At 38.8% G+C, this 24,964-nt stretch overlaps 4 protein-coding genes and 1 long non-coding RNA gene across 12 annotated transcripts in view; 2 read left to right on the top strand and 3 right to left on the bottom strand.

Moving 5' to 3' along the window:
- Positions 1 to 2,115, bottom strand: part of cdc42bpab (CDC42 binding protein kinase alpha (DMPK-like) b) — a 47,807-nt gene extending 45,692 nt beyond the window's left edge. For 3 of the 6 annotated variants that reach the window (XM_043219308.1, XM_043219309.1, XM_043219311.1), the window contains exon 1: positions 1,109 to 2,115. In XM_043219308.1, the coding sequence (XP_043075243.1) occupies positions 1,109 to 1,286 (178 nt within the window). In that variant the 5' untranslated portion in view covers positions 1,287 to 2,115. The remainder of the gene's footprint in view (positions 1 to 1,108) is intronic. The other 3 variants (XM_043219310.1, XM_043219312.1, XM_043219313.1) reach the window with 3 other exon arrangements.
- A 3,433-nt stretch (positions 2,116 to 5,548) lies between these two features.
- Positions 5,549 to 7,614, top strand: lft1 (lefty1). The gene is made up of 4 exons (XM_043220435.1): positions 5,549 to 5,867; positions 5,994 to 6,237; positions 6,332 to 6,571; positions 7,073 to 7,614. Exons 1-4 carry the CDS (start codon positions 5,600 to 5,602, stop codon positions 7,395 to 7,397), a joined length of 1,077 nt encoding a protein of 358 aa, XP_043076370.1. The 5' UTR covers positions 5,549 to 5,599; the 3' UTR covers positions 7,398 to 7,614.
- Positions 7,615 to 9,358: 1,744 nt separating this feature from the next.
- On the bottom strand, positions 9,359 to 17,037 carry hnrnpub (heterogeneous nuclear ribonucleoprotein Ub). 3 transcript variants are annotated; one of them, XM_043220329.1, is made up of 13 exons: positions 16,428 to 17,037; positions 15,261 to 15,375; positions 13,565 to 13,638; positions 13,309 to 13,448; positions 13,121 to 13,220; positions 12,909 to 13,021; positions 12,558 to 12,818; positions 12,043 to 12,162; positions 11,654 to 11,951; positions 11,249 to 11,518; positions 10,897 to 11,144; positions 10,243 to 10,341; positions 9,359 to 10,017 (listed from the first exon to the last, which is right to left on the bottom strand). In XM_043220329.1, exons 1-13 carry the CDS (start codon positions 16,897 to 16,899, stop codon positions 9,967 to 9,969), a joined length of 2,361 nt encoding a protein of 786 aa, XP_043076264.1. In that variant the 5' UTR covers positions 16,900 to 17,037; the 3' UTR covers positions 9,359 to 9,966. The 3 variants fall into 3 exon arrangements, with proteins under 3 accessions (XP_043076264.1, XP_043076265.1, XP_043076266.1); XM_043220330.1 differs by having other exon boundaries at positions 10,243 to 10,338; XM_043220331.1 differs by having other exon boundaries at positions 16,455 to 17,037.
- Positions 17,038 to 17,200: 163 nt separating this feature from the next.
- The window catches only part of kif26bb (kinesin family member 26Bb), a 17,486-nt gene continuing 9,722 nt past the window's right edge, over positions 17,201 to 24,964 (top strand). Inside the window, exons 1-6 of the mRNA XM_043220328.1 lie at positions 17,201 to 18,373; positions 18,511 to 18,861; positions 19,588 to 19,962; positions 22,540 to 22,697; positions 22,791 to 22,962; positions 24,697 to 24,894. Coding sequence (XP_043076263.1) covers positions 18,323 to 18,373; positions 18,511 to 18,861; positions 19,588 to 19,962; positions 22,540 to 22,697; positions 22,791 to 22,962; positions 24,697 to 24,894 — 1,305 coding nt within the window. The 5' untranslated portion in view covers positions 17,201 to 18,322. The remainder of the gene's footprint in view (positions 18,374 to 18,510; positions 18,862 to 19,587; positions 19,963 to 22,539; positions 22,698 to 22,790; positions 22,963 to 24,696; positions 24,895 to 24,964) is intronic.
- LOC122325323 overlaps positions 24,686 to 24,964 on the bottom strand; it is a 12,269-nt gene continuing 11,990 nt past the window's right edge. Inside the window, exon 3 of the long non-coding RNA XR_006247285.1 lies at positions 24,686 to 24,768. This is a non-coding gene — a long non-coding RNA (uncharacterized LOC122325323). The remainder of the gene's footprint in view (positions 24,769 to 24,964) is intronic.

Here is a 24,964-nt window from a genome sequence, read left to right as displayed (position 1 = left end):
CCAAACCTTCTTTTTTTTACAGAGATAAAAGGCCATTCATTCTGCGCCACTTTAAACTAGCAATAAGATCATTTACAAACGCAGTACGAACTCTGCCCCATAAAAGTTTGCTTAGTTGTCTTAATGGTTCACATCCAACTCATTGCAAGATTGCTAGTTGTTATGGATATGATACTGACATATACTGGCTTGGATCTAATAAGTTTGCTCCGCATGTTTCGATCCATACCATCACTCTGAATTATGCTGTTAGCAAACATATACTATATTATATAATACATTTCATATGCAGTGATAATTCAAAGCACTTTTTATTAAAGTATTTTTTTCAAGATAAGTTGGTAATCATTAATAGGTTCATAGAAAAATAAAGGTATATTAAAGAAATATGAGGGACTTTAAATAGACAGTTCTGTTGTGTCTGTAATTTATTTATTTTTATCCTTTGCAATGTGCCTTTACCACCATCTAAAATCGGTATCTAAATAATTATTATTATTATTATTATTAATAGTAACCCGGTCAATAGCGTGACATAGCTGGTCATGTGATCTCAAGATGCCGGCGTCCATAAGAAGCAGACCCGAGGCATGTACAATAAAAAGGCTTTTTCTTTAAAACGGATCGCTCGAGTCTTGATCATTTGCAATTTGTAAAACAAATTAGCAAAACATTACCGAGTGCCCCTCAAGGCGCTGTCCGAGAGCTAGTCTACAGGCCAGCCACCGAAAACCAAAACAAACACGAACAATACGTAAAGAACTGTCAAGCCATCAAAAAAGAGCCGACGTGCTTATTCTGCCGCCGAACGAGCACGCAGGCCATAAATAAATGAGTTTGTTTGGCTGAGGCCCGCTGCATGCACCTCGTTCGAGCAGTGAGCGAGGAAGACTCGTTAAAGGTGAGCTTCACATTCCACGTTCATGCACAAACCAGTCCAGCGATGATGTCACCTTCATTTCTGCTCGCGCCTCAAAAACAACTCGGTGAGTTTTCCGCACAGCAACTTCGGTCTGTTAAGCAAGCAGCTGGCTAACGTCGAACGATAAAACAAGGGTCACAGCGAATGGCCACACGACCGACGCGCAGCGCGTGAAATATGCCTTACCCCAGTCCAGGAACTCCAGGACGTTTTTCTCTCTCCTGAGGGGAGAATTGTTGCACTCATCATACAGGCAGACGAGAATATCCAACAAGGTCTCCACGCTGAAGCACTGGCCGTTGGACTGAGACGGCCCGTCTAGAATCAGCTTCTCCAGCTTCTTCAAACGCACCTCTCCGGACATGGTTTCGGCTGCTGCTGATGTCTCACGGTGTGGTCGGTATTTGCTCCCACGGTAGCAAACGAGACCGGCCAGTGGCACAGTTGAGTGAACGCTCCAGGAAAAAAAAAAAACTTAACGGCTCAGAAAATATTGTCCAGCCTAATCATGGTCCCTCTCGCACCGATGCGTCCAAATCAATCCACAACATCACGAAGGCACAGTCCTTAGATGTAGAGAACTTACAGCCATCGACCCTGCCCCGGCCGGTGGATTTGACGTATATAACCTAGGGCTTGCGTATATCGGCTTCTCCTTTGAACGACACTTTTCACAAAACAAGTCACCAAAGAAGTTTAAAGCAATCCCCTGAGATACGGTGATATCTGTGGTTATCCATTATGCAGTAACAAAAGCGCATCGGCAGCACGGGATCTGCATTGCTACAAAGCCCCGTATGCCCCTCCTCTGGCAGGACTGCGAAAGCCTTAGCAAGCTGTTTTTTCCTTTAAATTCCTCTCTTCGTGTGAATGCGAAAGGCCGGCGGAGGGAGCGAGACTCGCTTTCGAAAACTGTTATGCACTTGTCGACAGCGGCTTTGCGGCGAAGGGCTGGAAATACGCGTCCTCGTCCGCTTCGGTTGGAGGACTCCGCTGCTCCGCTCCCGGTCGCCCGTGTGTGTGTGTGTGTGTGTGTCTGTCTCTCACAGCTCGCTGCTGCTGCTGCAGGCAAAACCCGACATCATCATGGCGACCGTCTCGGCATCTGCTGCAGGGAATGGAGGGATATGCTGGAGGGAAACAGCGGAGTAGTGTATGCTAGAGAAGAGTGTGCGAATTATCCCCCAATTATTCCTTGACCTTCAGGGGGAGGGGGGGGTCGACCTTTTTAGGGGATTTCTGTTAGCGATTTGCTGTTAAGGTTCGTTTCGCACCAGACAAATTGTCTTTTAGCGCAGTGCGCTAAATGTTTTTGTTTGTTTTAAAAGACAAAACGCTTAAGTTTTCTTATTTTTGCCTGTGGTGAATAAATATGTGAAAACGGCAGGACTTTTTTGTTGGCGTACGTCAGACGGTGACGGAAAAGAGGACGACGTACTGTTGCTATGGTTACCAATGCAGGCAAACGCGACTTCTGTTCTTTCGCGTCCATTTATCGTACCGTCAGCAATTTTTTTGCTAATGATTGGTTATTCATATTTTTGAAAATGCTTGTTAATTGTGTAATACAAAAGGACACGTACTTTTACAAACATTGCTTGGAGTACATTGGTTTGTGGTTAATGAAAGTATATGAAATTGTTAGTAGTGATGACTCATTCACTGACAAACAGTCATGAGATATATATATATATATATATATATATATATATATATATATATATATATATATATATATATATATATATATATATATATATATATATCTCATGACAATATAAGCCAAATACGTATCCATCTTATTTCGTGGGCAGAAACTTTAGAAAACGAGCACGTTCGCCCTCTAGTGTCCAATATTCTGCATTGCAATGCTGAAAGTTCGTCTCAACTCCTCGTCTGGACTTTGCTTCGTCGATTATAACATGTTAAAAAAAAGCAGCCAGATATTATTTACAATAAAGCTTGTATTTTAAAATGCACTAGTGCTATCTTACACTAATTGTACACAACCGTGTGTGTGTATAACGTTTAAATATAGCAATATGTTCATATATTAAGCCTCTTTTTATGTGTTAAACACTCAAGCTGTTTAAGTAGCAAAACATATTTGTAACATCAAACGAAAATATTACAGCACAACTTTTCACGTATAAGCGTTTGACGTTTGAGAACATGCAATCTTCTTTTCTCATAACAATTCTTCAGTAAATCTGAATCTGACAATTGCCACACCAGGCCTAATAAGGTGCTAATCGTGTCTTTCATGTCAAAACATTTGATGTTAGAACCAAACTGCGGCAGGATGTAGGGGAAGGTTAAACAGGAAGTTCACATTCAATTATTAATTTCTGTTGACCATGAGAATTTGCTTCAGCAATAAACGTCCTTTAAGCGTTAAAATTTCAAATGAACAATTTTCAGAAATGGCCTGTATTACGATCTTAATCGCCGACAGAAAGTTTCAACGCAGCAATATTTACAGTCGTTACCTTTATGACGTTGTTTGTTGTTTTATCAAACTGAGTCGGGGTCCGCCTGAATAGAGCTGTCCTTCGTATGTAGTAGAGAGGTGTTAATTAGCGCGTGTTTTGTTGATTGGCGTGTACCTCCATCCTTTGATTAAGGGATATACTACCCGTGAGAATTAGATAGTACTTATATTGACAAAGGGCCTCAAAATAATCGACAAGGGAAGGACAGAAGACTGACAGAAATCACACAAAGATTCAGGACTTCAGTTCACTCGTGCATGGATCATGTGTATTGTACAAAATGAGTCATACGGGACCCTAGACTGAGGATTTCACAGACAACTAACGTGACTGTTAAGAATATAGTCTAAAATAAAATAAAAAATACAGAGAGAGAGCATATGCTTATGCATAACAAATGTGTTATGGGTTTATATTTGAAAGTCCAGAATTGCAGGATTACACTATCTCTAAACACACACATAATGCATGCATATATATATATATATATATATATATATATATATATATATATATATATATATATATATAATTTTTTTTTTTCCTTTCCTTTCCTCTCCTTGCAGATATAAACTACTTATCTCATGTAGCTTGTAGCAGATGCTCATCTGGGCTCAAACAGTGAGCTCTTTTGTCTGATTCTGCATTTGTATTGCATTAATTTGCCTCCATCTCCAGCCAGTCATTTGTCATCTGTTCTTCCTGTGAGCTCCTTTAGTCTGTCTGACATCTTAGAGCAAATAGAGGGGCCAATACACATACTCAGACACTGGGCCCTCAGTGCCACTAGCCCCTCTTCTAATGTTAGTGTGACCAAACAAGGCACTGCAAATCTGGCAATGGAATCAGATAATCACCAACCTGTGAAGAGCCTCCCAATCCACATCCATACTGCAGCCCTGGATTAAACAGTCTGTTTGCCTAATAATTTTAATCTGTGCATCAAGCGGAAGGATGGTGGTCTTGGAATAAACATCTAATCCCTCGGCCCACCCAATGATGAAGGGCCTAATGCGAGGGTGATCAGCGGAAAGGTGCTTAGACAGAGGGACTGAAAACTCTGTACTGACGGACTCTTGCCAGACTAGGAATGTTTTACAATGTCCAGGGGAATGTACACATGAGGAACAAGGGTGCTACATCAGCGTGCACGTGCAAACTGGAAAGGAGGGTGCGTTCTAAGTTCACATGTCTGGAAGGTCATCGGTAAATCCACACAACAAGAACATTATGTGTTAGCAATAAAGATTAAATGCCAATAGAGCACATCTACATTCATACAAAACTATGTTTACTACTGTATTATCACCTGTACTGCAAAGAAGAGATTAGCTATCTATCTATCTATCTATCTATCTATCTATCTATCTATCTATCTATCTACCTCTCTCTCTCTATCTCTCTCTCTCTCTCTCTCTCTCTCTCTCTCTATATATATATATATATATATATATATATATATATATTGAAATATTCATCTATCATCTATTTATTGAAATACATGACTATCTATCTATCTATCTATCTATCTATCTATCTATCTATCTATCTATCTATCTGTCTGTCTGTCATGCTTAAATTATCTTTTTATCTATTTGTTTATTAAAATACACATACATCTATCATGCTATCTATCTATCTATCTATCTATCTATCTATCTATCTATCTATCTATCTATCTGTGTGTCTGTCTGTCATGCTTAAATTGTCTATTCTATACACATGCATAAGTTCTCTATTCATCTGTTTATTAAAATACACACATCTATCTATCATGCTTAAATTATTCGTCTATTTATTGATATACATGTATATCTATCTATCTATCTATCTATCTATCTATATAGATGCTTAAGTTGTCTATTCGTCTATTTATCTAAATACGTCTACGTATCTACCTAACTATATGTCTATCTATACACATGCTTAAGTTGTCTATTCATCTATTTATTAAAATAGACATGTCTATCTATCTATCTATCTATCTATCTATCTATCTATCTATCTATACATGCTTTTTATGTATCACATTCTCTCTGATGTCAGTCACCACCCCTTTGTCAAAGTGCGAACAGCTGGGGGTCTCAGGGGCGCATATAAGGACGGTCCGCTGTCAAAGCAGAGTCATCCCAGGCCGAGAACAGCAGCAAAGAGTCAGAATCTCTCCAGCACCTTCACGTGGAAGATGTCTTCAGTCCGCGCCGCGTGCCTCCTTTGCGCAGCACTTTTTGCGATGGTGAGGGGTTTCACCCACGAAGACATGAAAGACGCTCTGCTGAAGAAACTGGGGCTCAGCGAAGTTCCGAAAATCCACAAGAGGGATCTGGAGAACCTTGTGGTTCCAGCGCACATCAAGAACAAATATGTTTCCATGCTGAAACTGCACCACGCAAGAAAACGCCGCTCGCTCCCGAGTTTAGCCGGCATATTGAGGGGGATCCCCGGCAATGCAGGTAAGATTAATATGGCAAAATGCACATGATATGGAAATACTATAACTTAGTTCTATTAATGCTGCCGCTTTCAAAAATGTATCTGAGCAAAAACAGTTTGTAATAAATGTCTCTCGCCCATTCCAGACATCTCTGGTGAATTTGTATATTCTGACACGACACGTCAACGTATGGTGTTTGAGATGACATCAAGAATCCCGGAGAACAGTGAGGTGACCATGGCAGAACTAAAACTGTTCAAGAAAGCCCCACACAAGCGCTCCGTACCCGAGAGAAAGGGCCACAGGCCCGTCAACAACGCCCGGGTGAGCATCTACTGGGTGGAACCTCTGAAAGACGGGTCAAACCGAACTTCACTAGTGGATTCCAGGTAAGCAGAGGCGGCCACAGACGGTCATTAGTCTTTCTTCATTATGCTAATTCCGCCGCTGACATGCTAATTGTCACGACCATTATCTCCTCAGGTTGATTCCCATTCACGAAACGGGCTGGAAGAGCTTTGATGTCACCCAGGCGGTGCACTATTGGTCGAAGAGCCGAATGGAGATGCCCATGCACCTGGAGGTGTGGATCGAGGGCGAGAGACCCGGCGGTTACGCGGCAGAAATGGCCAAGTGCGTCCGTTTCACAGCTCAAGATCCTAACGACAACACTCTGGGAAAACCCGAGCTTGTTCTTTACACCCTCAACCTCGAGGAATTTGGGTAAGCGTGCCTTCATACTATGCTAATAAACATACTATTATTTATTTACTGGAGTACATTGTATTATAGAAATAAAATTCAGTTAAATATAATATAGTAAGATTTTTTGTTATTTTGAATTAGGCTACTTTTACCTAATTTTAATAAAACGTGAGTCTATGTTCGCAATTTGTCATCAAAACAAACAAATGATAAATCATATATTTATAATAATTATTATTATGTAAACCTATAGGCCTATGTAGAAATTCAAACTTTTTTTTTTTTTTTTTTTTTTCAAATTTAGAAATTCAAATTAAATTTTTTTTAAAGAAGCCTACTCAGAAGAAACACGTTTGTTTTGTGTGTTTTTTTTTTTTTTTTTTTTTTAAATGTAATCTATGTAATAAGGGCTCCGTTCAGTGTTACGGAAAGATTTTCTTTAAAAAATATAAATGTGTTTAATTTAAAACGTACAACGTGTCAATAGCATATTCTTATTCTTTATCCTTTACGTTGCAGGTCCAGTGGAGACTGTGAAACCAATGCAGACAGTGAAATGTGCTGCAGAGAAAAATACTTCATCAATTTCCGCGCCCTGACTTGGACCCAGTACTGGATCATCGAACCTTCCGGTTACCAGGCGTTCCGGTGTAACGGCGGCTGCCGGCAGCCCAAGCGCAACTACGGCTACGGAGAGAGGAAGTGCGCGGTCGTGGAAAGCGCGCCGCTACCGATGATGTATTTGGTGAAAAAGGGAGATTATACTGAAATTGAGGTCGCCGAGTTCCCAAATATGATCGTAGAAAAGTGTGGGTGCGCAACGGATAATATTTCAGTCGTATAAAAACGCTATTTACCTACGACCACGTGACGCAATGTACTTAAAAGCTATAAGGCTAAAAAGAAAGGGTGTTGGCAACTTAACCCTTAGTGAGATACCTCAAGCACTTCGTATACATTTGTAAATATTTCAAAATCGATATGCATTTATTTTTGCATTTGTATATAATGCCATATTAAGTGAAAGACCGATTTGTAGATGTTATATTTTGAGCAGTAAACAGAATGGTTTGTTGTATATGTCAACGCGTTGACTGAATATAAATTAAACTATTTTTCATCGAAGTGATTTTTTTCTTGGCCTTGGTTTGCATATTCCAGTGTTTGCAAATGGCCTCAGACATGTTGGCCTACAGTTGTTTGCTCTACAGACACAAATGATCACTTATTAAACAACAATTTGCAGAATTTAAAAAGGTGTGAAGTGTCAAGATCCTTCTTTAAACAAGACTTATCTAATAGCGTAAATGGCTCTGTGGCACAAACACAAATCTTGATTGTTTCGTGACTTGAATTGACCGGTTACACAGAAGTACTAGTATTTAAGGGATGGTTCACCTAAAATAAACATTTTCATAATTTACTCACCCCGAGGTTGTTCCAAACTTGCATGGGTTTCGCTCTTCTGTTGAACATTAAGATATTTTGTACAAGACAGGTGCTGGCAGCCATTGACTTTCATCGTTTCAATAATAAGTGACATTAATTGAAATTTTTTGCATTTAGAGAACGATTTGGGGAGAAAACACAATGATTTAGCGGGTTTCTTACGTTATTTAATGACACATTTCCTTACATTATGAAACACTTTTAACATTCATCGTTGAAAAATCAAAGCCAAAATACAAACATCGTAAAACCGTACCACCTGCCAGCTCTCAAGAACACATAATGCCACATTTTTAGTACAATTTATTCAAAGAAAAAAAAGTCATCCTCAAAATAGCGTATTTTGCACAAGCAAAGTCTGTAGTAAAACAGAAGAGTCACAAATCTCCCATGCCATGCTATCCATTTAAAAAAATCACTTATTCTATTAAAGGACGGGGTCATTATCCCCACAGGAAATCATTTACAGAAAAAAACACTTCCTGAAATAAGTTACTTTTACATCAATTTAAATGGTATACAGTTCAACAAAATATTCCACTTAAGCTAATAATACATCATGATAAAATACACCAATTTTAAGTCAAAAATAGCTGCCCTTTTTCTTTGGCCGTTTGGCACTTTATAAGAAATATATTCATTCAAACAAATCAAGGGCCTGGCTTGAAAATCAGGATGTCTCGCTGATGAGATCGTGGGCCGTATGTGATATCGTGGTCTGAATGATGTTATGTAAGTCGAGTTTGTAAATCCATTATGAAATTCTGACACTACCGTCGACTCACTCCATGTAATAAAAACGCAATTTAACAAAAGAACTTGCTTATTTGCTGGCTGTTAAGATTTAAAATGGTCCCCAAAGGAAAGCTTTCTGGGACACTTTTTGTAGTAAAATGGTGTAAATATTGTTCTATAACATTTTAATGTACACCAGAAACAGGTTAGTTGCATTATTACACATCAATATAGCAGTTATACTCTTTGCATTAAATATTTTGCAAAGCCATTAAACAAAAAACAAACTAAAAAGGTTGCCATAAAATGTTGCTGAGGATGAACAGTAACTATGATACTAGTAATCTTAGTGCACCATCGTCAAGCACAATCAAGCGCTTTGCTTTATGAAGGTTTCTTCGTGATGTTTCTTGATGACAAAAAGAAGTGTAATTTATGCAGTGCAAAAAACATTATAAAGTAATTGATTACACTGATTTAAGAATCTTTCCATTGTATGCCCCACAAAACAAAGGCAATAAAGTATAATCTGATGGTGCTGAATTAAGAGACAAATCTGATTGACATTCAAAGGCTCTTTGAAAGGGATTGTTCAAGATATCAGTCAAAAGCCATAAAAGGTCATAGAAAAGCAAGCACATCATTTATTGCAAACCTATGATGTAACTGTTACAGTCTGGGCTAAAAAAAAAACAGAAAACTGTCAGAAGTAGATATATTTTTCACTCCTCCACTGAACATTGAAGAGCAGAGTTGCTGCGTAAATATGAATGATTATTGACAAAAGCATCTAAAAAGATTAAGGTTCACAGGGATTTTTAAATGCTAACTTTTACACACAAAAAAAATTGAAAAATAATAATTTACATTGAGTAAAAATGACATTTTACAGAATAAAATTCACAACCCTGAAATTCAAAGCATCCCTTCATACAAGACAAATGCCGGGATTCCTGATATAACAATATATCAAAGCTGTGATACAAAATAAAAGGGGGAGGAAATACATTTTACAAAAATCTGAGAGAGTGAAGCAAGCACACATCTATGTAGAACGTAGATTGTTCATCTCAGTAGGCGGAATGTTTGTTTGCCACTTGCTTCGCTTATTTAAAAATGGACTTCCTTTAAAAAATTAGAATAAACAAGGACCGTAAAAGTGGATGGTTATTCAGTGGCTGTGCCTTTCAGAGCACAATAGGCCATGAGTCTTTAATACAAATGCGCACTTAGTAATATCCTGGATGGTACTGTTGATTCCATGGCTTCTGGTTCCAGAACTAAAGGGTCAAAGAAAGTTTCATCAGTTAAATGGACTACAATTTCATTTTGTTATATAGTAATCCTAATATAACCAATCTTATGATTTTGAAGAAAGTTTGATTTTTTTCACTGGATGCTTATGCAATGTATGGTTTATCTGTGACCCTTAAAAAAAACAAACAAACAAAAAAAACCCCACAAACAACAGCTTTCTCAACGAGACACTTAACAGCTGTACTTACCCCTTGTTGCCAGCTCTGGTTGAAGGCTTGGGCAAAAGATCCATTTTTATTGCCAAAACCACCACGATTCTGCTGATGGCCTCCTCTGCCACGGAACTTCTTTGAATGTAAAAAGCTCAACATTACTCTCCTTGTCAAAGTCAAACAGATTTCAGTAGTATTTAAAATGTTATGTTGACTAAAAAGTCTTATGTTGACTTGTTTTCTTGAATGTTATAAAATAAATAAATAAATAAATAAATAAATAATAAAAAAAAAAAAAAAAAAAAAAAATATATATATATATATATATATATATATATATATATATATATATATATATATATATATATATATATATATATATATATATATATAAAAGCTTTAAAACTTTGAGAAACCCTGATTTCATACAGAAGATATAAATTTACAGTCTGCAACAATTTTTAATGCATGATGAAGGTGAGTGGACCAAAATGTAAACAATTTATTTAGCACAGACTGATAGTGTTGGGGATTTACTTTTTTTATTAAATTGCAATTATTTTTTTATATATATTTTAATCTTTTTAATATATTTTTTTCCTCATAGTCTTAATACTTTTAAAAAAGAATTTAGATTTTTTTTACCGAACCCAAACTATAAAAACAGTTCATTGTAAGACACACACTAACCTGCTGGAAGTGTCCTCCTCTGTTGTTGGATCCGCCACGGTGCATGTTACCTCTGTGTGCAGGTCCTCCACGACCCATTGCTCCACCTCTGCCACCTCTAATGTGCCCACCCCTGGGGCCCATTCCCCTGTTGGGCATCCCACCTGCTCCACCTCGGCTATGGAACCCTCCTCTGAAGACAGGGGGTGGTGGCGGTGGGGGCATGTAGCCACGTGGGTGACGATTAAAACCACGATGTGGAACCGGTACTAGGAGAAGTAAATATGAGGTGTAATTCTCTGTGTACATTTACAATAACAGCTCACACAGACACAAAAAAAACCCTAAAAATAATATTTTAAAACTTGCTTACATCCTCTGAAGTTTCCACGGGCCTGAAATCCACCTCTGCCTCCACGTGGACCTGGACCACCACCCCTACCAAATTGGTTCTTAGGCCCTTTGCCTCGTCCACCTCCCTTTTTGGGGGTTATGGTGCCCTGGTTTGGTTTCTTTTCTGGTGGCAAAGCATTTTTACTCTCTTCCTTGTACTGCTCTAAGAGCTTGACGGCCTCCTCCTTCTGCAGTTCCACATAGGTGACTTCTGAGAAGCAGTCTCCGACTTCTGGCAACGTGTAGATGCCTGTAGAGAGGAAAAACAATCTTTCCTGTTACTGATATTACTACTTTGTGTGCCAGTTTGGTTGTTTACTTTATTTAAACTATGCGGTCATGGACCACAAAGAAAACTAGGAGGTGAAATGACATCACATTTTACCTTTCATTTTCAGGACAGCATGCTCAGGTACATCTTTGCCATCGGTTTCTGCTTTCTTCTGTGTTCTCTCTTTGAAGGCTTCATCTGTTGGAAAGACCACTACAGCTTTCCGTTGGAAGCTAGCAAACAGACACATCTTCCTTCTCTGGGCCGGCGCGGACACGTTTGTCTGATCCAAGATGTAGTTTCTTTTTTTGCGGGCGGCAATTTCAATAAACTTGCCCAGGAACAAAGGAGCACGCTGAGAGATGGCTGAGAGTTTTGCTGTGTCCTTGTTTTGCCTCTTCATGCTGCCAATCTGCAAATAAAATACAATATATGAAATTAGACAAGAGAAATAAAAGAGATTCAGACATGAGATAAAAAGTTTTAAAAAGAATGCTTCTCACCATCATCTTCTCCAAGATGGTGTTGGTGCCGAGGACGTTGAACTTGCCAGGGTTCTCTTCAACATGTTTATTTACCCAAGCAGTTTTTCCAGATCCAGGAAGTCCAACCATGACGATCACCTTGAAACCAACCGGAAAAAAAAATTGTTTAATGTTTTGACTTTTCTTTTTCCCAAAAGCTTCGAGTGTCTGAAAAATGAAGCTTCTTAAGCTGACCATGGCTGACGTGATTATGCAATTTTTTTGTAAAATTTAAATAGATTCACATGACGGCAAAGTGGATTTTTTTTTGTTTTTAAAAAGAAAACAAAATGTCAAATTTACCATTCCTCGCTTAGACACTGCATTTAGCATAGAAAGTTCAAAAATATAATTTTTTATTTATTTTTTTTGAATATAATTTGTAGTCTATAAGATATATAAACCCTTTAAAACAATAAGTTAAATTAATGTTTCATTGTTTATAAAATGGGGGATATAAAAAAAAAAAAAAAAAAAAAAAAAAAAAAAAGTACCTCGCAATCGTTCTTGGTCTCAGGTCCCTTAGGTCCTCTGATACGCACATCCACAGGAATTTGTTGCAGGAAGGTGAAGCCCTCCACCTGAGGGAAGAATGGGGTCTCCTTCTGACCGAAATTGAACTCAACTGCACAGTTGTGGCAAAGAACATGAGGGAACAGCGTTCCGGCCAAGGACTCCTTATTGACCTTGAAAGCAACGCCAAGGTCTTTTCCATTTTTGGAGTAGGAAATCTCCACCTCATCTGCTTCGAAATTCTATGCAAGATGAAGAAAAAGGCAATATACATAATATGTAAACTAAAAGGGGAAAAAAATATTGCGCAAAGAGTAATGTAAACAACTTACAATGAAGCAGCCGATGACATCATTTTCATCAAAATTCTCCCCGTAGTCTTCGGTCTCAAAGTTTGAAGTCTTCTTCCCTTTGCTCGAGTAAGAGTAGGAATGCTCCCCCTCACCTAAAACAGCAACAAGTCACATGTGTATTTAGCAGATGAAATAGGGCTGTGCGATCACACTGCGGCCACATAAGCACATGCTAATATTATCCAACTTACCCAGCAAAAGACTTCCATTAGCCAGGGACCAGCCAACATGGACATCATGGAAGTCCATGTTTTTACTGTTTAAATGTTTAACTGGGATTTTCTCAGTGATCTGCAAAAAGCAGGAGACAAATAATGATTCAAAAATTCAAAATACATCACTTTCTCATCGGTTTGTATAAATATGCCATAGCACTCGCCTTCATTTCGAAGCAGGCTTTGCCTTTGTTTACACCATAGGATGCGCGGCCACCTGCCCAAAGGTAAGCGAAACTCTCCATGGTAAGAGAGGAGGCGCTGTATCTGTCCCGGGAGACTTTGAAATTAAGGTCACAATTGTCTAAGGAAACAATGAGAGAAAAATAAACATGCTTGTTAGTCCAAATGCAACTAAATACAGATAATGTAAAGTTCACTACGCTATTAGTCAATGTGCTTAACATATGAAGAACTCACAGGGATCCAGGCAGACCAGCGTGTCGTCAAACTCTTCATCTTCTTCTTCAAGAGGGGGCAGTGGAGACTTGGACCTGAAATACAGTTAATAAGCCATTAATGCCATGGGTAACGCAGAAGTGTGATGGACTGGCATGCTTCCCATGTCCAGGTGAGATCCTTCCTCATCAGCGTCAACAGTAGATTTAGACATTACCTTACACTGACTGCTTGTAACATCTTACACTGTTTTGTAAATTCACAATTATGAATGCAAAATTTACCATCATTGCTTACCAGTTTACCCCCGGTGAAGCCTGAAAAAAAACCTTGTTGGTAAAATAGAAAGCCCTTTTCCAATTTTTCAAGTATTGGTCTGAAAAGGTCAACAGGTATTTTACATGCAGATCTTCCAGGCCAAAACGATCTAGATAATGTTTTCTATTCAACAAATCGATGAAAAATAGTTTTTTTAGGAACATCTGGACATGAAATTGTGTCAAATAGTTTTCTGTAGTACCCAACACCATGTAACAGATGTCATGCCCCGTAACGAGCGGGGCCATAAAAAGTCTTTACAATTCTTGGCATATGGGGGTTGCTGCCATTATAATGTTCTGTCGGGCCCAATAAATTCAAGTGACGACCCTTCTTGGGACATCCCTTCAATAAGCCAGTCAAGCAACATCATTAGTGACTGGGTCAGATATTGCTACAATTTATTTGGCTCAAATAATAGCTTGGGGTTTTTCATGCTCAAGATCCTCAAATAGGAATTTAATTTTGATATTTAAAATAAAAGTATCTACATTTTTTTCCATATACTAAAAAAAAACATAAGCAGAGTAAAATATACTGTATATATTTTTAAAATGTAAACACTGGTTCACAAAGGGTGAGCTGCACAAAAGCCAGTAAATCAAACCTAGGCAGAATATTACATTAATTCAATCTGCAATTGAGCACCACACACTTAAAGAACATGCATTAAAGATGTAAACACTTTCTTTTTTCTTATGCAATGTGAAGTATTGCATAAGGAAATGTATGCAAATGTTTGTACTTACCTGCTGATCACGAAATGAAACAGACTTTAAAAGGAAAAGTTATTACAGTTCTATATGGTTTTTCCAAATACACAAAAAACGGCATTGTTACAATATAAAATGGATAGTAAAATAACATTTAACCTATCAGAATTATACGAAGAAAAAGGAAACAAAAACCACACAAAAAAAACAAAGATACAAACGACGAAGGAACGTCTGAGAATTTAAACAACAATTTGCTTCATTACCATTATTAACCGCCACATTACGTCATAATACACTTTGCGAAATAAACTTTACGTCGCTGGCCCTCCCCTTCCATGACAGAAGCCGCATCTCATGCTATCGTCATTGCTTTGTTCGCTGTCTGATTCGCCACACGCGCATACAGTCAGCCTGACAGCAGTGTGAGTGTGTGTTTAACAATAACATTGTTTTTTTGTTTTTTCTTTCCCCATCAGAGCACTCTTTGACATGTAGTTTCGTGATCTTATTGAAGGTAAGGTGTTTTGTATAAGCCAGGAACGACCCTCAACAAAGTTTTACTTTAGTTAAGTAGATGAGGGTTGTATTTTTTCTAGGTAAGGCATTGGCGCTTAAAGCCAATATATAATATATATTAAAAGTGGCACTTCGGGGATAATGAAGGCCATTGCTCCCATCCTTACCGGCTGTATTTGCTTTCTTCAATAAATTCAAAGTAGCCCCTTCCATGTTCCTCCCGGCGTCTCTTAACACCCTTCTTATTCTTCTGATCAGCACTGATGTCTTTGTCCGCATCCCCTTTGAAAATAAAACAAACAGTAATGAAATGCCCGGACGTGTTGGACCCTGGGTTTTAAGGGTGGCCCACACGGCAGGAGTGCTCGGACTCCACCAGAGTTACAAAAATCGACGACCACCTCTGATCAGACAGAATATTTTGCTTGGTTATGTCAATATGGCATTCAGGATAGAAACTGCAAGCACTGATCTGATTGCATAAACCAGATCAGACAAAAACGTGGGTGGTGCAATTCCTATTGCTTGTGTTTTAAAGTGTTTTTTCTAAAATGTAATGCATTCACAGTTATAAAAATTTCATTTTTGGTAATATATACATTAAGCTAAATGTAGCTGGCTTACCAGCCAATGCTCACGTCTTTGACAACAAATAACCTGCGAACAGCATCAACACGCACTATCCCGAACTGACCTAGCACGGAAGTAGATGGCGCCTTCACGCAACCTGAACCGAAACTAATAAACGTGCCTTTCTTTCGATGCTTTTTGTACGTTTCGCCCATCTTACAGTACTCCTAACCCCATCGCCCGCTGAAAGCGCACTGCAAAATTTTACAATATCATCCACTTTTTCATAGTACGTCGAAAGGTTTTCTGCACAGCAACATACAGCTCCACGCGAGGGCGACCCTCCTCAAGCATGCAGCGAGGCGATTGTCTAGCGAGCGGTGTCCGAAACTAGCTAAACCGACCAAAAACAAGGCGATTAAATAACAACATCCATTGGTTGTCGATCAGAATGTATGAACGTACCTTTAATCGTAAGAAAATAATCAACAATAGCACCAGACTCCTACAGACAAAAGGCTCGCGCGGGTGATTAACTAGCTTTGCTAGCACGACTGAAAACAAAGAAACCTTCAACGTCTATAAACTATAAACCACAAAATAGCGCGTAAACCGAGACCGACCGCATTAGCACGCTATAGCTAGCTTACGTTACACAATAGCAACCGGTTAGCCGTTAGCCACATATGCTAAACGATTATCTCACCGGCTTCAAAGCGCACGTGAACAGGATACTCCCGGCGTTTCAACACAAAAAAACTCACCCTCGAATGGATGAGATTCAGGCTCACCATCTTCGTCGTCGATTTTGTCTATGATCTCGTCGTCTTCGTCGTCCTCCTCCTCCTCTTCTTCATCGAGGGCTTTGTCCATTTCCACGCCGGCGTCCCCATCCTCCACCTCCTCCTCTTCGCCCATTTCGTCGTCCTGACCATCACCCACAACAGCGGCTTCGCCCCCGTCTCCATTTTGCTCCTCGGCCTCCATGCTCTCGCCCTCCGGCTCTTCCTCACCCATGCCCTCTTGTTCGACCGCGACACCGTTTCCCTCGGCCTCGTCGTCTTGCGTCTCCTCAGCCGCGGCAGCCTCTTCCTCTTCGGCCTGGGCCTCTGCATCGAGCGCGGCCTGCAACCGCTCCATAAGATCGGCCTTCAAACCCTTGTCGGAGAGATTGCGCTTCTTGAGCTCGTCCTTCAACTCGTTCACCTTAAGCTTTTTTACGTTTATTTCACTCATGTTGTCGTTTTAGTGTAGATGGGCTATAAAAAAACTAAAATATTCGATCGTAAGAATACTGCAATCCAGGGAGAGCCGACGGCCGCTTTGCTGCTCTGAATTGCGCACAGCCGCGGTGATTCTGCGTCTGTCCACCGGCAAAACAATTCAATGGCGCCTTAGGTGCTAGACCCCTCCCATTGCAACGGCATCGAGAAAACTGGGCGTGTTCAATCGCAATAACCCTCCTACCCTCCTCAGACGCTTACGACCAGAGACTATTCGTTTTGCTTGGTTAACTCGAGATGATTTACTGGCATTGTGAAATCCTTTAATGAGCATTGCAAATGTCCATGCACATAAAAAAAGGTACAATGGCCTTTTTAAAAGTCGCCCTTATTATTTATAAACCGTTTGTTTTAAAATACGGATAACAGTTGAATAACTCCCCCATCCCCGGTGTTTTCATAAACCTCTCAATGTTTATCTCATGCTTACTCGTTTAACAGGTTTCCTTTAGCCGGGAATGACTTTAAGGAAATAAATGTTGACTATGCAAAAAATGTAAAATAAAAGCGTTTAGTTGAATAGTGTATTATGAAATAAAAGGTTTTTTTTAAAAAAATTAAAAGCCCCCTCATATTTTGTCCCAAGTTTGTGGGCCTTTTAGCTCAAATGGGGAGTAAAAGACCCCCTCAACATAAGACAAAAAGGAGGATGGACAATTGTTAAAAACGATTAATGTATGCACCTTTAACAAAAGAGAAAAAGTTTTATCTCAGACTACACAACACATCCTAATATTTTTTTTCATCACACACAGTCATTTCAATTCCTCGTGCTGTGATTGCACAAATACAAAAAATAAACTAGCAATTTCTAAACTAAAACTACATAAATCCGCATGGGATGCACCGTCTGCGTATTTAAATGTTAGTCGATAGGTGGCGCTATCTCATGATCAATCTCTCTATATGATAACCACAGTGTTTGTGATCTCAATTCCTTAGAGCAATGACAAGTGGGTGGTACTGCACCGGAGAACAAAAAAGATGAAGACATAATGCAACAACAACCCAAGGATGAATAGGCTATAAAAGCTTTTTTTTTTGTTCATCACACGGCCTTATAGTTTCCCTGCGGAATAAAGTTGAAATTGCGCATTAAAAAAACAACGGCAACTTACGGAAGATTTAATTCAAAGACTTTCGAGTAAACAGAAATTATTCACCTTTACTCACCGGAGTTCTCCAAGAACATAAAAGCACCGTGGGCGAAATCACAGGATGCGCTACGAAGACAATGCATCTCTTTCTCATCGAAGTTAATTCAGCTTTTTTTTTGCATGGAACATAATTTATTTTTTTTATTTGAAACGAATGGAAACTTGTTGTGTAGGACGCGTTGAGACAGCGATTTTATTGAGCGCCCATTCGTACAGAATATGAAGAATCAAACAGGATACTGCGAAACAACAGGCGGTGAGCGGTTCGTGGTGAGTAGGCGACTAAGTAGGCTACTTCTGTGTGACTGTGAATAACGTGCATCGTTTGTTGGATCGGCTATTTCGTTGTGACGAAATATAGCGTTGAATATTAAATGCACTTAATGCGGGCGGTTTACGGTTCACAGATGAGCGACGTTAAAATGAGTCCCGTGTTCAGGGGTCACTCGGCGGCAGCGCAGAAAGAGCGTCTCCCGCCCGAAGGCGCTGGCTCTTCGGCGTATGATGCCCATGCAGCACCTTGGACAGGGTTCGCTTGCTCCTTCCCGACACCCCTCACAGACTCTCTCCTGCGGTCGAAATGGTCCAAAGAGTCGTTAAACGGCTACCCCCCTGAATACAACTCCATCAAGTCCAGCGGGACGAAAAGAGAGGCGTTATTCGCCGCAGGAAATCTGTGCAAAAAGTGCATCTCTCACTTCAACGTCTTCAAAAGGGAGGCGTTAAAACAAGTAACCGACGGAAACCTTTCTAGCAAAGTAAGTACCGGCTACTTGCATACATTTGGAAACGATTATCGTGGATCTTCTCGGGTGGTATTCAGTGGGCTGCTGCATGCATGTCATCCCATCAGCCTCGGTCTGTCTCGTATTTCAATTACATATGAGGCGCGTGCTTTTTTTTTCTCCTTCCCCTGAAACGAGTTTAAATCGATTAGCTTTTGCAGTTGGTCTGTGATTCATGTGACACTCCTCTAGTCTTGATTACACTAGAATATGGGCTATAATGGGTTGGATGTGAAAACTCAGTTCCTACTGAGAACAATAAAGTAAATGGCACTATAATGTGATCAGCTGAGTCAGAGATGCATTTGTGGATGGCATGTGTCTCAGTATTTGGTGGAGAAATAGGTTAGTGGACCATCCATGATTTTTTTTGTTTTGGTAACCTCAAAATATTTGACCCTTTTTTTCCTATAATATTTAAGATGGATTGAGAAATGACCTTAAGATGACATCATAGGGGCTGTTATAGTCAGCTAAAACTGAAACTAATATTGAATAAAAAAATACAAAAAATTGTTACTCAGAAAAAAAGGTTAGCTGAAATAAAATGAAATATTTTTTTATTTCAGTTGCTACACACACACACACACACATACACATAGGCTATAAATTACAAAAACACAACAAAACTTTAACTGATATTAGAATTAAATGGAAAATATTATTTAAAAAAGTAACATTTATCTTTCTGTGCCTCAGGATCCCAAAGTCTTCATTCATCTTTATGAGAGCATGAAACCACCTGCTAGTACTGTAGAAGCCTGGGGCAACGCGGATGGACGCTGTGGCGTCTGCTCCACTCATTTTAGCCAGCTGAAGCAGGAGGCTATCCGCACGATCCTTAACCAGGACCGGGCCATATGGGCTCCACCTACCACTGCCAACATCCCATCCACAAGCCTAGACGCAGGCTCACTAACACTCCCCAGAACCTCAAGCCACCGATCTGTTGTCTCAGACCCCCATCAGAGGCCTAGCAATGCAGCACCGGATTGCTGGATTAAAGGACGTCAGCATTTGGAGGCCCTGTGGCCCTTGTCCTCATGCAAAGGAAACAATTCCATGTCTCAAAAGGTAGGCAATTTTTTATTTGCAAAATGTACTTATTGTTTATTTTTTAGTTGTTCAAACTGACACTTTAGATCTGAAGGGTCGGCTTACCCAAAATAAATAAAATAAATCGTCACCTTAGTGTCATTCTAAGCTCACATTACTTTCTTACTTGTGCTAAAAGAGGATTTAAAGTGTTTTCATCCATACAATTTAAGTTAGTTGGGTTCGGTGTTGTTTTGGACCAAACTGATTTCTTCAAAATATATTTGTTTGTGTTAAACAGAATGAAGACAATCATACAAGTTTGCTATATTATAAATGATGATAGAAGTTTAGTTTTGGGGTGAACTGTCACTTTTATATACCATTTAAATGTTTTTGGTCAAAAAATGAACACATGTATTCAGCAAGGATTTTAATTTGATATAACTGACTGTTGCATTGTTACAAAGTATTTCTATTTCAAATTAATGTTGTTTTTTTGAAATCTCTATAATCTCTTTAAATAATGTAACATGATTTTAAGCAGCGCAAACTATCAGAATGGGTAATAATAATTTAAAATCTTTCTTGAACAATAATTCAGCATAATAAATCAATTTCTGAAGAATCATATGACACTGAAAACTGGAGTAATGGGTACTAAAAAACAGCTTTACAATCAAAATATTTGTCTTATTTTTAATATCAAATACATAGAGCCTTGGTGGGCAGAAGACGCTTTTTTTAAAAACATGATAAAGTCTTACAGTCTTTACAAATAATTCTAGAAAAGAAGGAAGCACTCTGCTGTTCATATTTTATGTCCAGTACATCATCCATATGCATAATGTAAGAGTATATAAATGAAATATGCATAGCTATGTCTGCTCACCAGGACACACGTGTGTCATCTTATGATACACAACTCTCTAGCTGGCCTTGATTAGATCCAGAAGCGGATGATACGGGACTTTTTTTCTGGTTAATGGTTTAAACCCACATTTTATCCATGCCACAGAGAAGCCTATCAGGAAAAATGAAGCTTGATCAATATCGCTGTAATATTTAATGACCAGTGAAATATTCATACGCAGCGCTCGTAAATACAGATGAAACGAGAACACATTATGGAAGTGAGGTAGAGAGCGAACGTCTCAGACAGCTCCATCAGCACTCGGTACCAGATCTTTATATGACTCAGACCGAGTCCATTAGTCCAGCTCCATTTCATTACACAAACATGCAAGGTGGACTCACTCAGTCCTCGAAGTGGAATTTAAAAAAAAAACAGATTAATGCACAGGGTGAATAAAAGCAGAAGAGATGCATTTTGGAGGTTTGTATTTGAAATAGCGAACGCAGATAAGAACGGAAAGCGTAACGGCGAAAAAAAAGAGATGTGCACATAATTAAATCTTGGATTCTCTCTGGAGGACGGAGAAGTGAGAGAAAGAAAGCAGACATGGGAGAAGAAAATAACAGAAGAGCCAATATTGCCATCTCTGCCCAAGGGTTGCTCCCAGCGCTAATTGGCGTTATATTCTGCCAATGAAGGGGAGCAAAGAGGGGGCTCCTATTTCGCATGGCTGGATTGAAGCATTGATGAGACATAAAGGCAGGGAGTGACTGTAGATATGTGGATGACTGCAGGCGAGCAATGGTTTTCTTGCACAGAGGTAAAGAAGTACAGTCTGGATATTTTTATTCTGCTGAGAAGAGGTTAGATTTTAGGCTGAAGTATGACTCGTCCCGTCAGCGCCTGCAGCCTCTGGCATTCGTTTCCTGTATGCTGAGACTCATATAAAGAAGTTCATGACTTCATCTGCACATATGACTCAGCTTGCAGCGGCTTTCACTAATAATAGTGTCTGACTGCAGCGCATTACACTCTCTCATGTTCAGGGTGTAGCGTTCACACTGGCATATTGTTTTAAAATCGCTGTTGAATGTATTAAACTGAATAAACGTACTGCCTGTGCAGTTTAGTGCATCGAAGGAATTGTTTATCCAAAAATGTATATTTGCTGAAACCTGAGGCCATCCGAGATGTTGATGAGTTTGTTTGTTAATGGGAAGAGATTTGGTGAAATTTAACATTACATCACTTGCTCAACAATGGATACCCTGCAGTGAATGGGTGCCGTCAGAATGAGAGTATCACAGCATCACAGTAATCCACACGACTTTAGTCCATCAATGAGAGTCTTGAGAAAATCTGTTTGCTGAACAAAAATAGGTTGCTGGATTCTGATGTGAGAGGACTTTTTACTAAAGAAAGCATTATTATGGATTAGGACTAGGACTACTTTAGCTAGAAGTAATGGTAAAAATGCTTCAATTATGGATTTTTTATGCACAAACACAGCTTTTGAGTATTATATCAATGGACTGAAGTTGTGTGTGGATTATTGTGATGAACCCTCATTCTGAAAGCACCTATTCCCTGCAGAGGAGCAAGTAATGTAATGCAAAATTTCTCTAAATTTGTTCTGATGAAGAAACAAACTCTACATCTTGGATGGCCTAATGGTGAAAAACAGTTCCGCAAATGCTTATTTGCAGGTCAACTATTCCTTTAATTTTCATTCCATGTGATTAAGGATAATTCTTTCTCAGTCCTCCCAGAGTCCTTTGCATTCAGGGAAGGTGAATGAAAAGGAGAGCGTAACCTCTACAGCACTATGCAACTACGGCGCCACACAGCCGACGCGTTCTTCCAGTATGTCCTCTCTGCTCCCCGCAGGGACATCTGCTGCCTTGTCTTTCTTTGTCAGGTAAGAGGTGCTGACCAGAAAATAAAAAAAAATAACTAAAGCTGTGCGCTGTAGAAAAGAAAGAAATGCCTTAAACTCACTGAACTTCTGTAGGGCAGCACAGAAGTTGAACGTAATGGTTAGAAGAGGAAGGCACTTCTCAGAGAGCAGTGCTTCTCAACGCATGACGAACTTCAGTGGTCTTCTGCAGAAATCACCTCCTCTAGCACCAGCAAACATTATTCAAGCTGCTAGTAAGAGCAAGGAAACACAAGGGATGGGAAAGGTATGGCTTAAAAGATTGCTACAAATGTGAATTGACGAATGTTCGCTACCTAACATCACAAAAAATGTATTACTGCATGTATTATGATGTGATGTTTTATTGTTAGATTGTAGGAATTGTAATAAGTTTTCAGTTACTGATTGAAGAAATATGCATGCCTGAATAAGAGAAATGGGGAAGAGGAAAGGGTTGTAAGTTAAAGTTGTAAGTAAAAGTTAAAACACACTGTGGGAAAGAATTTTTTTTTTTAAACATTAAGTCTAATGAGAGAGAAATAATAAGATGTCAAATTACACTGCTATGCAAATGTTTTGGGGTTGGTTTGATTTTTTTTTAAAGGCAGCATTTATTTGATCAAAATACAGTAATATTGTAAAGTATTATTATTACAATTAAAATGAACTGTTTACTGTTTTAATACACTTTATTAATATACAAATTCCTGCACTTGTTACTCTGCATTAATCAATGCTTAAAACATTGTGTACAGCACTTAATATATATTTTTAAACCATGGTACATTTGAAAGATTATTCAATGCGTAGACACTTCAAAATTTATTTGAGATATAAAAATTATAAAAGTCGGTTACTTTTGAGTTTCGTGCATGTTTACTAAATAAATGTATTACTCTCTTAAAAAATTGTACTGACCCTGAGCTTGTCTGTTTTATTTCTTCAGTGGTGAATTTCATAGTAAAAAAAAATCTGTAACATACATCCATTATTTATTATTCAACAGCAGGATGCAGTGAGTATGTGACTAGTCATGTGATGTTAACATGGCAGCTACCATAACCATGTAAAATTAAACAGCATTAATAAGCTACTGTTATAATTAGAGTCTCCATCAAGATTTTTATTGAGTACCATTTTCTGAATTAGAACAATGTTCCTTCCTTAACATATCACACATCTGATCAGATGATTTAGATGTCATTCAGCCTGTCCTTGAGATATGGCTGCTCTCTAGCTGCCTCACAGTTTAGAGAAGCTGCTCACACTGTAACCTCTGAATGTGATGTTAATGGCCTTCCCATTCCATCGCACTGCCTCCTTGAGGAAGGGAAATCAATTTAGTTTAATTGTAGCTCGCCCTGACTTCACTCTACATGGTTCATACTGATGGGACTCGTCTTGAGTTTCAAATTATATCGCTCTCAGGGTAGCACCTGGTAGCTAGATCGCACTCAGCACTGCATATCCAGCAACTGTAGCAGAGATAATGGATTCTTAAATAATTCATTTGGTGTAAATATGATTTGACAGACTCAGGACAGAGAAGATAATATCACTGGACAAATGCATTAGATATCAGACAAAGCATTAACCCAAACCCGGTTTAGATATGTGTTCTGTGACATCATGTTTATAGAAAGTGGGAAATTTTACAGTTTAAATACATAGTTACAGGAACATGTATTTTTTTAGTAAAGGTCAGATACACTCTCTTTCTAAATATTCTCTCTCTCTCTCTCTCTCTATATATATATATATATATATATATATATATATATATATATATATATATATAATACTTTTTTGCCATTTTTAAAAATATTTGAAAATATGTCAAATGTGATTGAGAAATATGTCAATATGTCAAATGTGATGTACATTTAAAAATATTTTATATTTATATGTAATATCCTATTAGAATGTCCTTTAGATAAAAACATTGACTAAATGTAAAATGTAAATTTATATTGTTTTGGTTTATTCCCCCCAATTCTAGGTCAAAGTGATGTTGCGTGTGTGTTCAGTTCCTGCGTCTGACCCATCTCGGTCCTATTCCTTCAAACTGGACCTGCAAAAGAAACAGATCACAGTGCTGAATGTACCCACCTTCAACCCTCAGAGACAGACTGCTGGAACTACAGTCTCCTCAAAGACCTTCACCTTTGATGCTGCCTTCGCTCCTGAATCAACCCAGGTCAGGCCCACTGCTTTGTTATTTCTGTCTTATGATGTGAAAACTGATATGTCTGCTGTCTGGAGCCCAT

The sequence above is a fragment of the Puntigrus tetrazona genome, chromosome 20 (assembly GCF_018831695.1).
Source record: "Puntigrus tetrazona isolate hp1 chromosome 20, ASM1883169v1, whole genome shotgun sequence".
Taxonomy (NCBI): Eukaryota; Metazoa; Chordata; class Actinopteri; order Cypriniformes; family Cyprinidae; genus Puntigrus; species Puntigrus tetrazona.
This window is presented reverse-complemented; position numbering and strand designations above follow the sequence as displayed.

Bases quoted from the DNA above. Each gene is read 5' to 3' on its own strand.
- hnrnpub (XM_043220329.1), bottom strand. From the start codon at position 16,899: ATGAGTGAAATAAACGTAAAAAAGCTTAAGGTGAACGAGTTGAAGGAC. The intron at 13,639-15,260 runs GTAAGGATGGGA...ACTGTATTTCAG, and splicing joins GAAGAAAGCAAATACAGCCG to GTCCAAGTCTCCACTGCCCC. The intron at 13,022-13,120 runs GTAAGTTGGATA...TTGCTGTTTTAG, and splicing joins TAATGGAAGTCTTTTGCTGG to GTGAGGGGGAGCATTCCTAC.
- lft1 (XM_043220435.1), top strand. From the start codon at position 5,600: ATGTCTTCAGTCCGCGCCGCGTGCCTCCTTTGCGCAGCACTTTTTGCG. The intron at 5,868-5,993 runs GTAAGATTAATA...CGCCCATTCCAG, and splicing joins GGGGATCCCCGGCAATGCAG to ACATCTCTGGTGAATTTGTA. The intron at 6,238-6,331 runs GTAAGCAGAGGC...TTATCTCCTCAG, and splicing joins ACTTCACTAGTGGATTCCAG to GTTGATTCCCATTCACGAAA.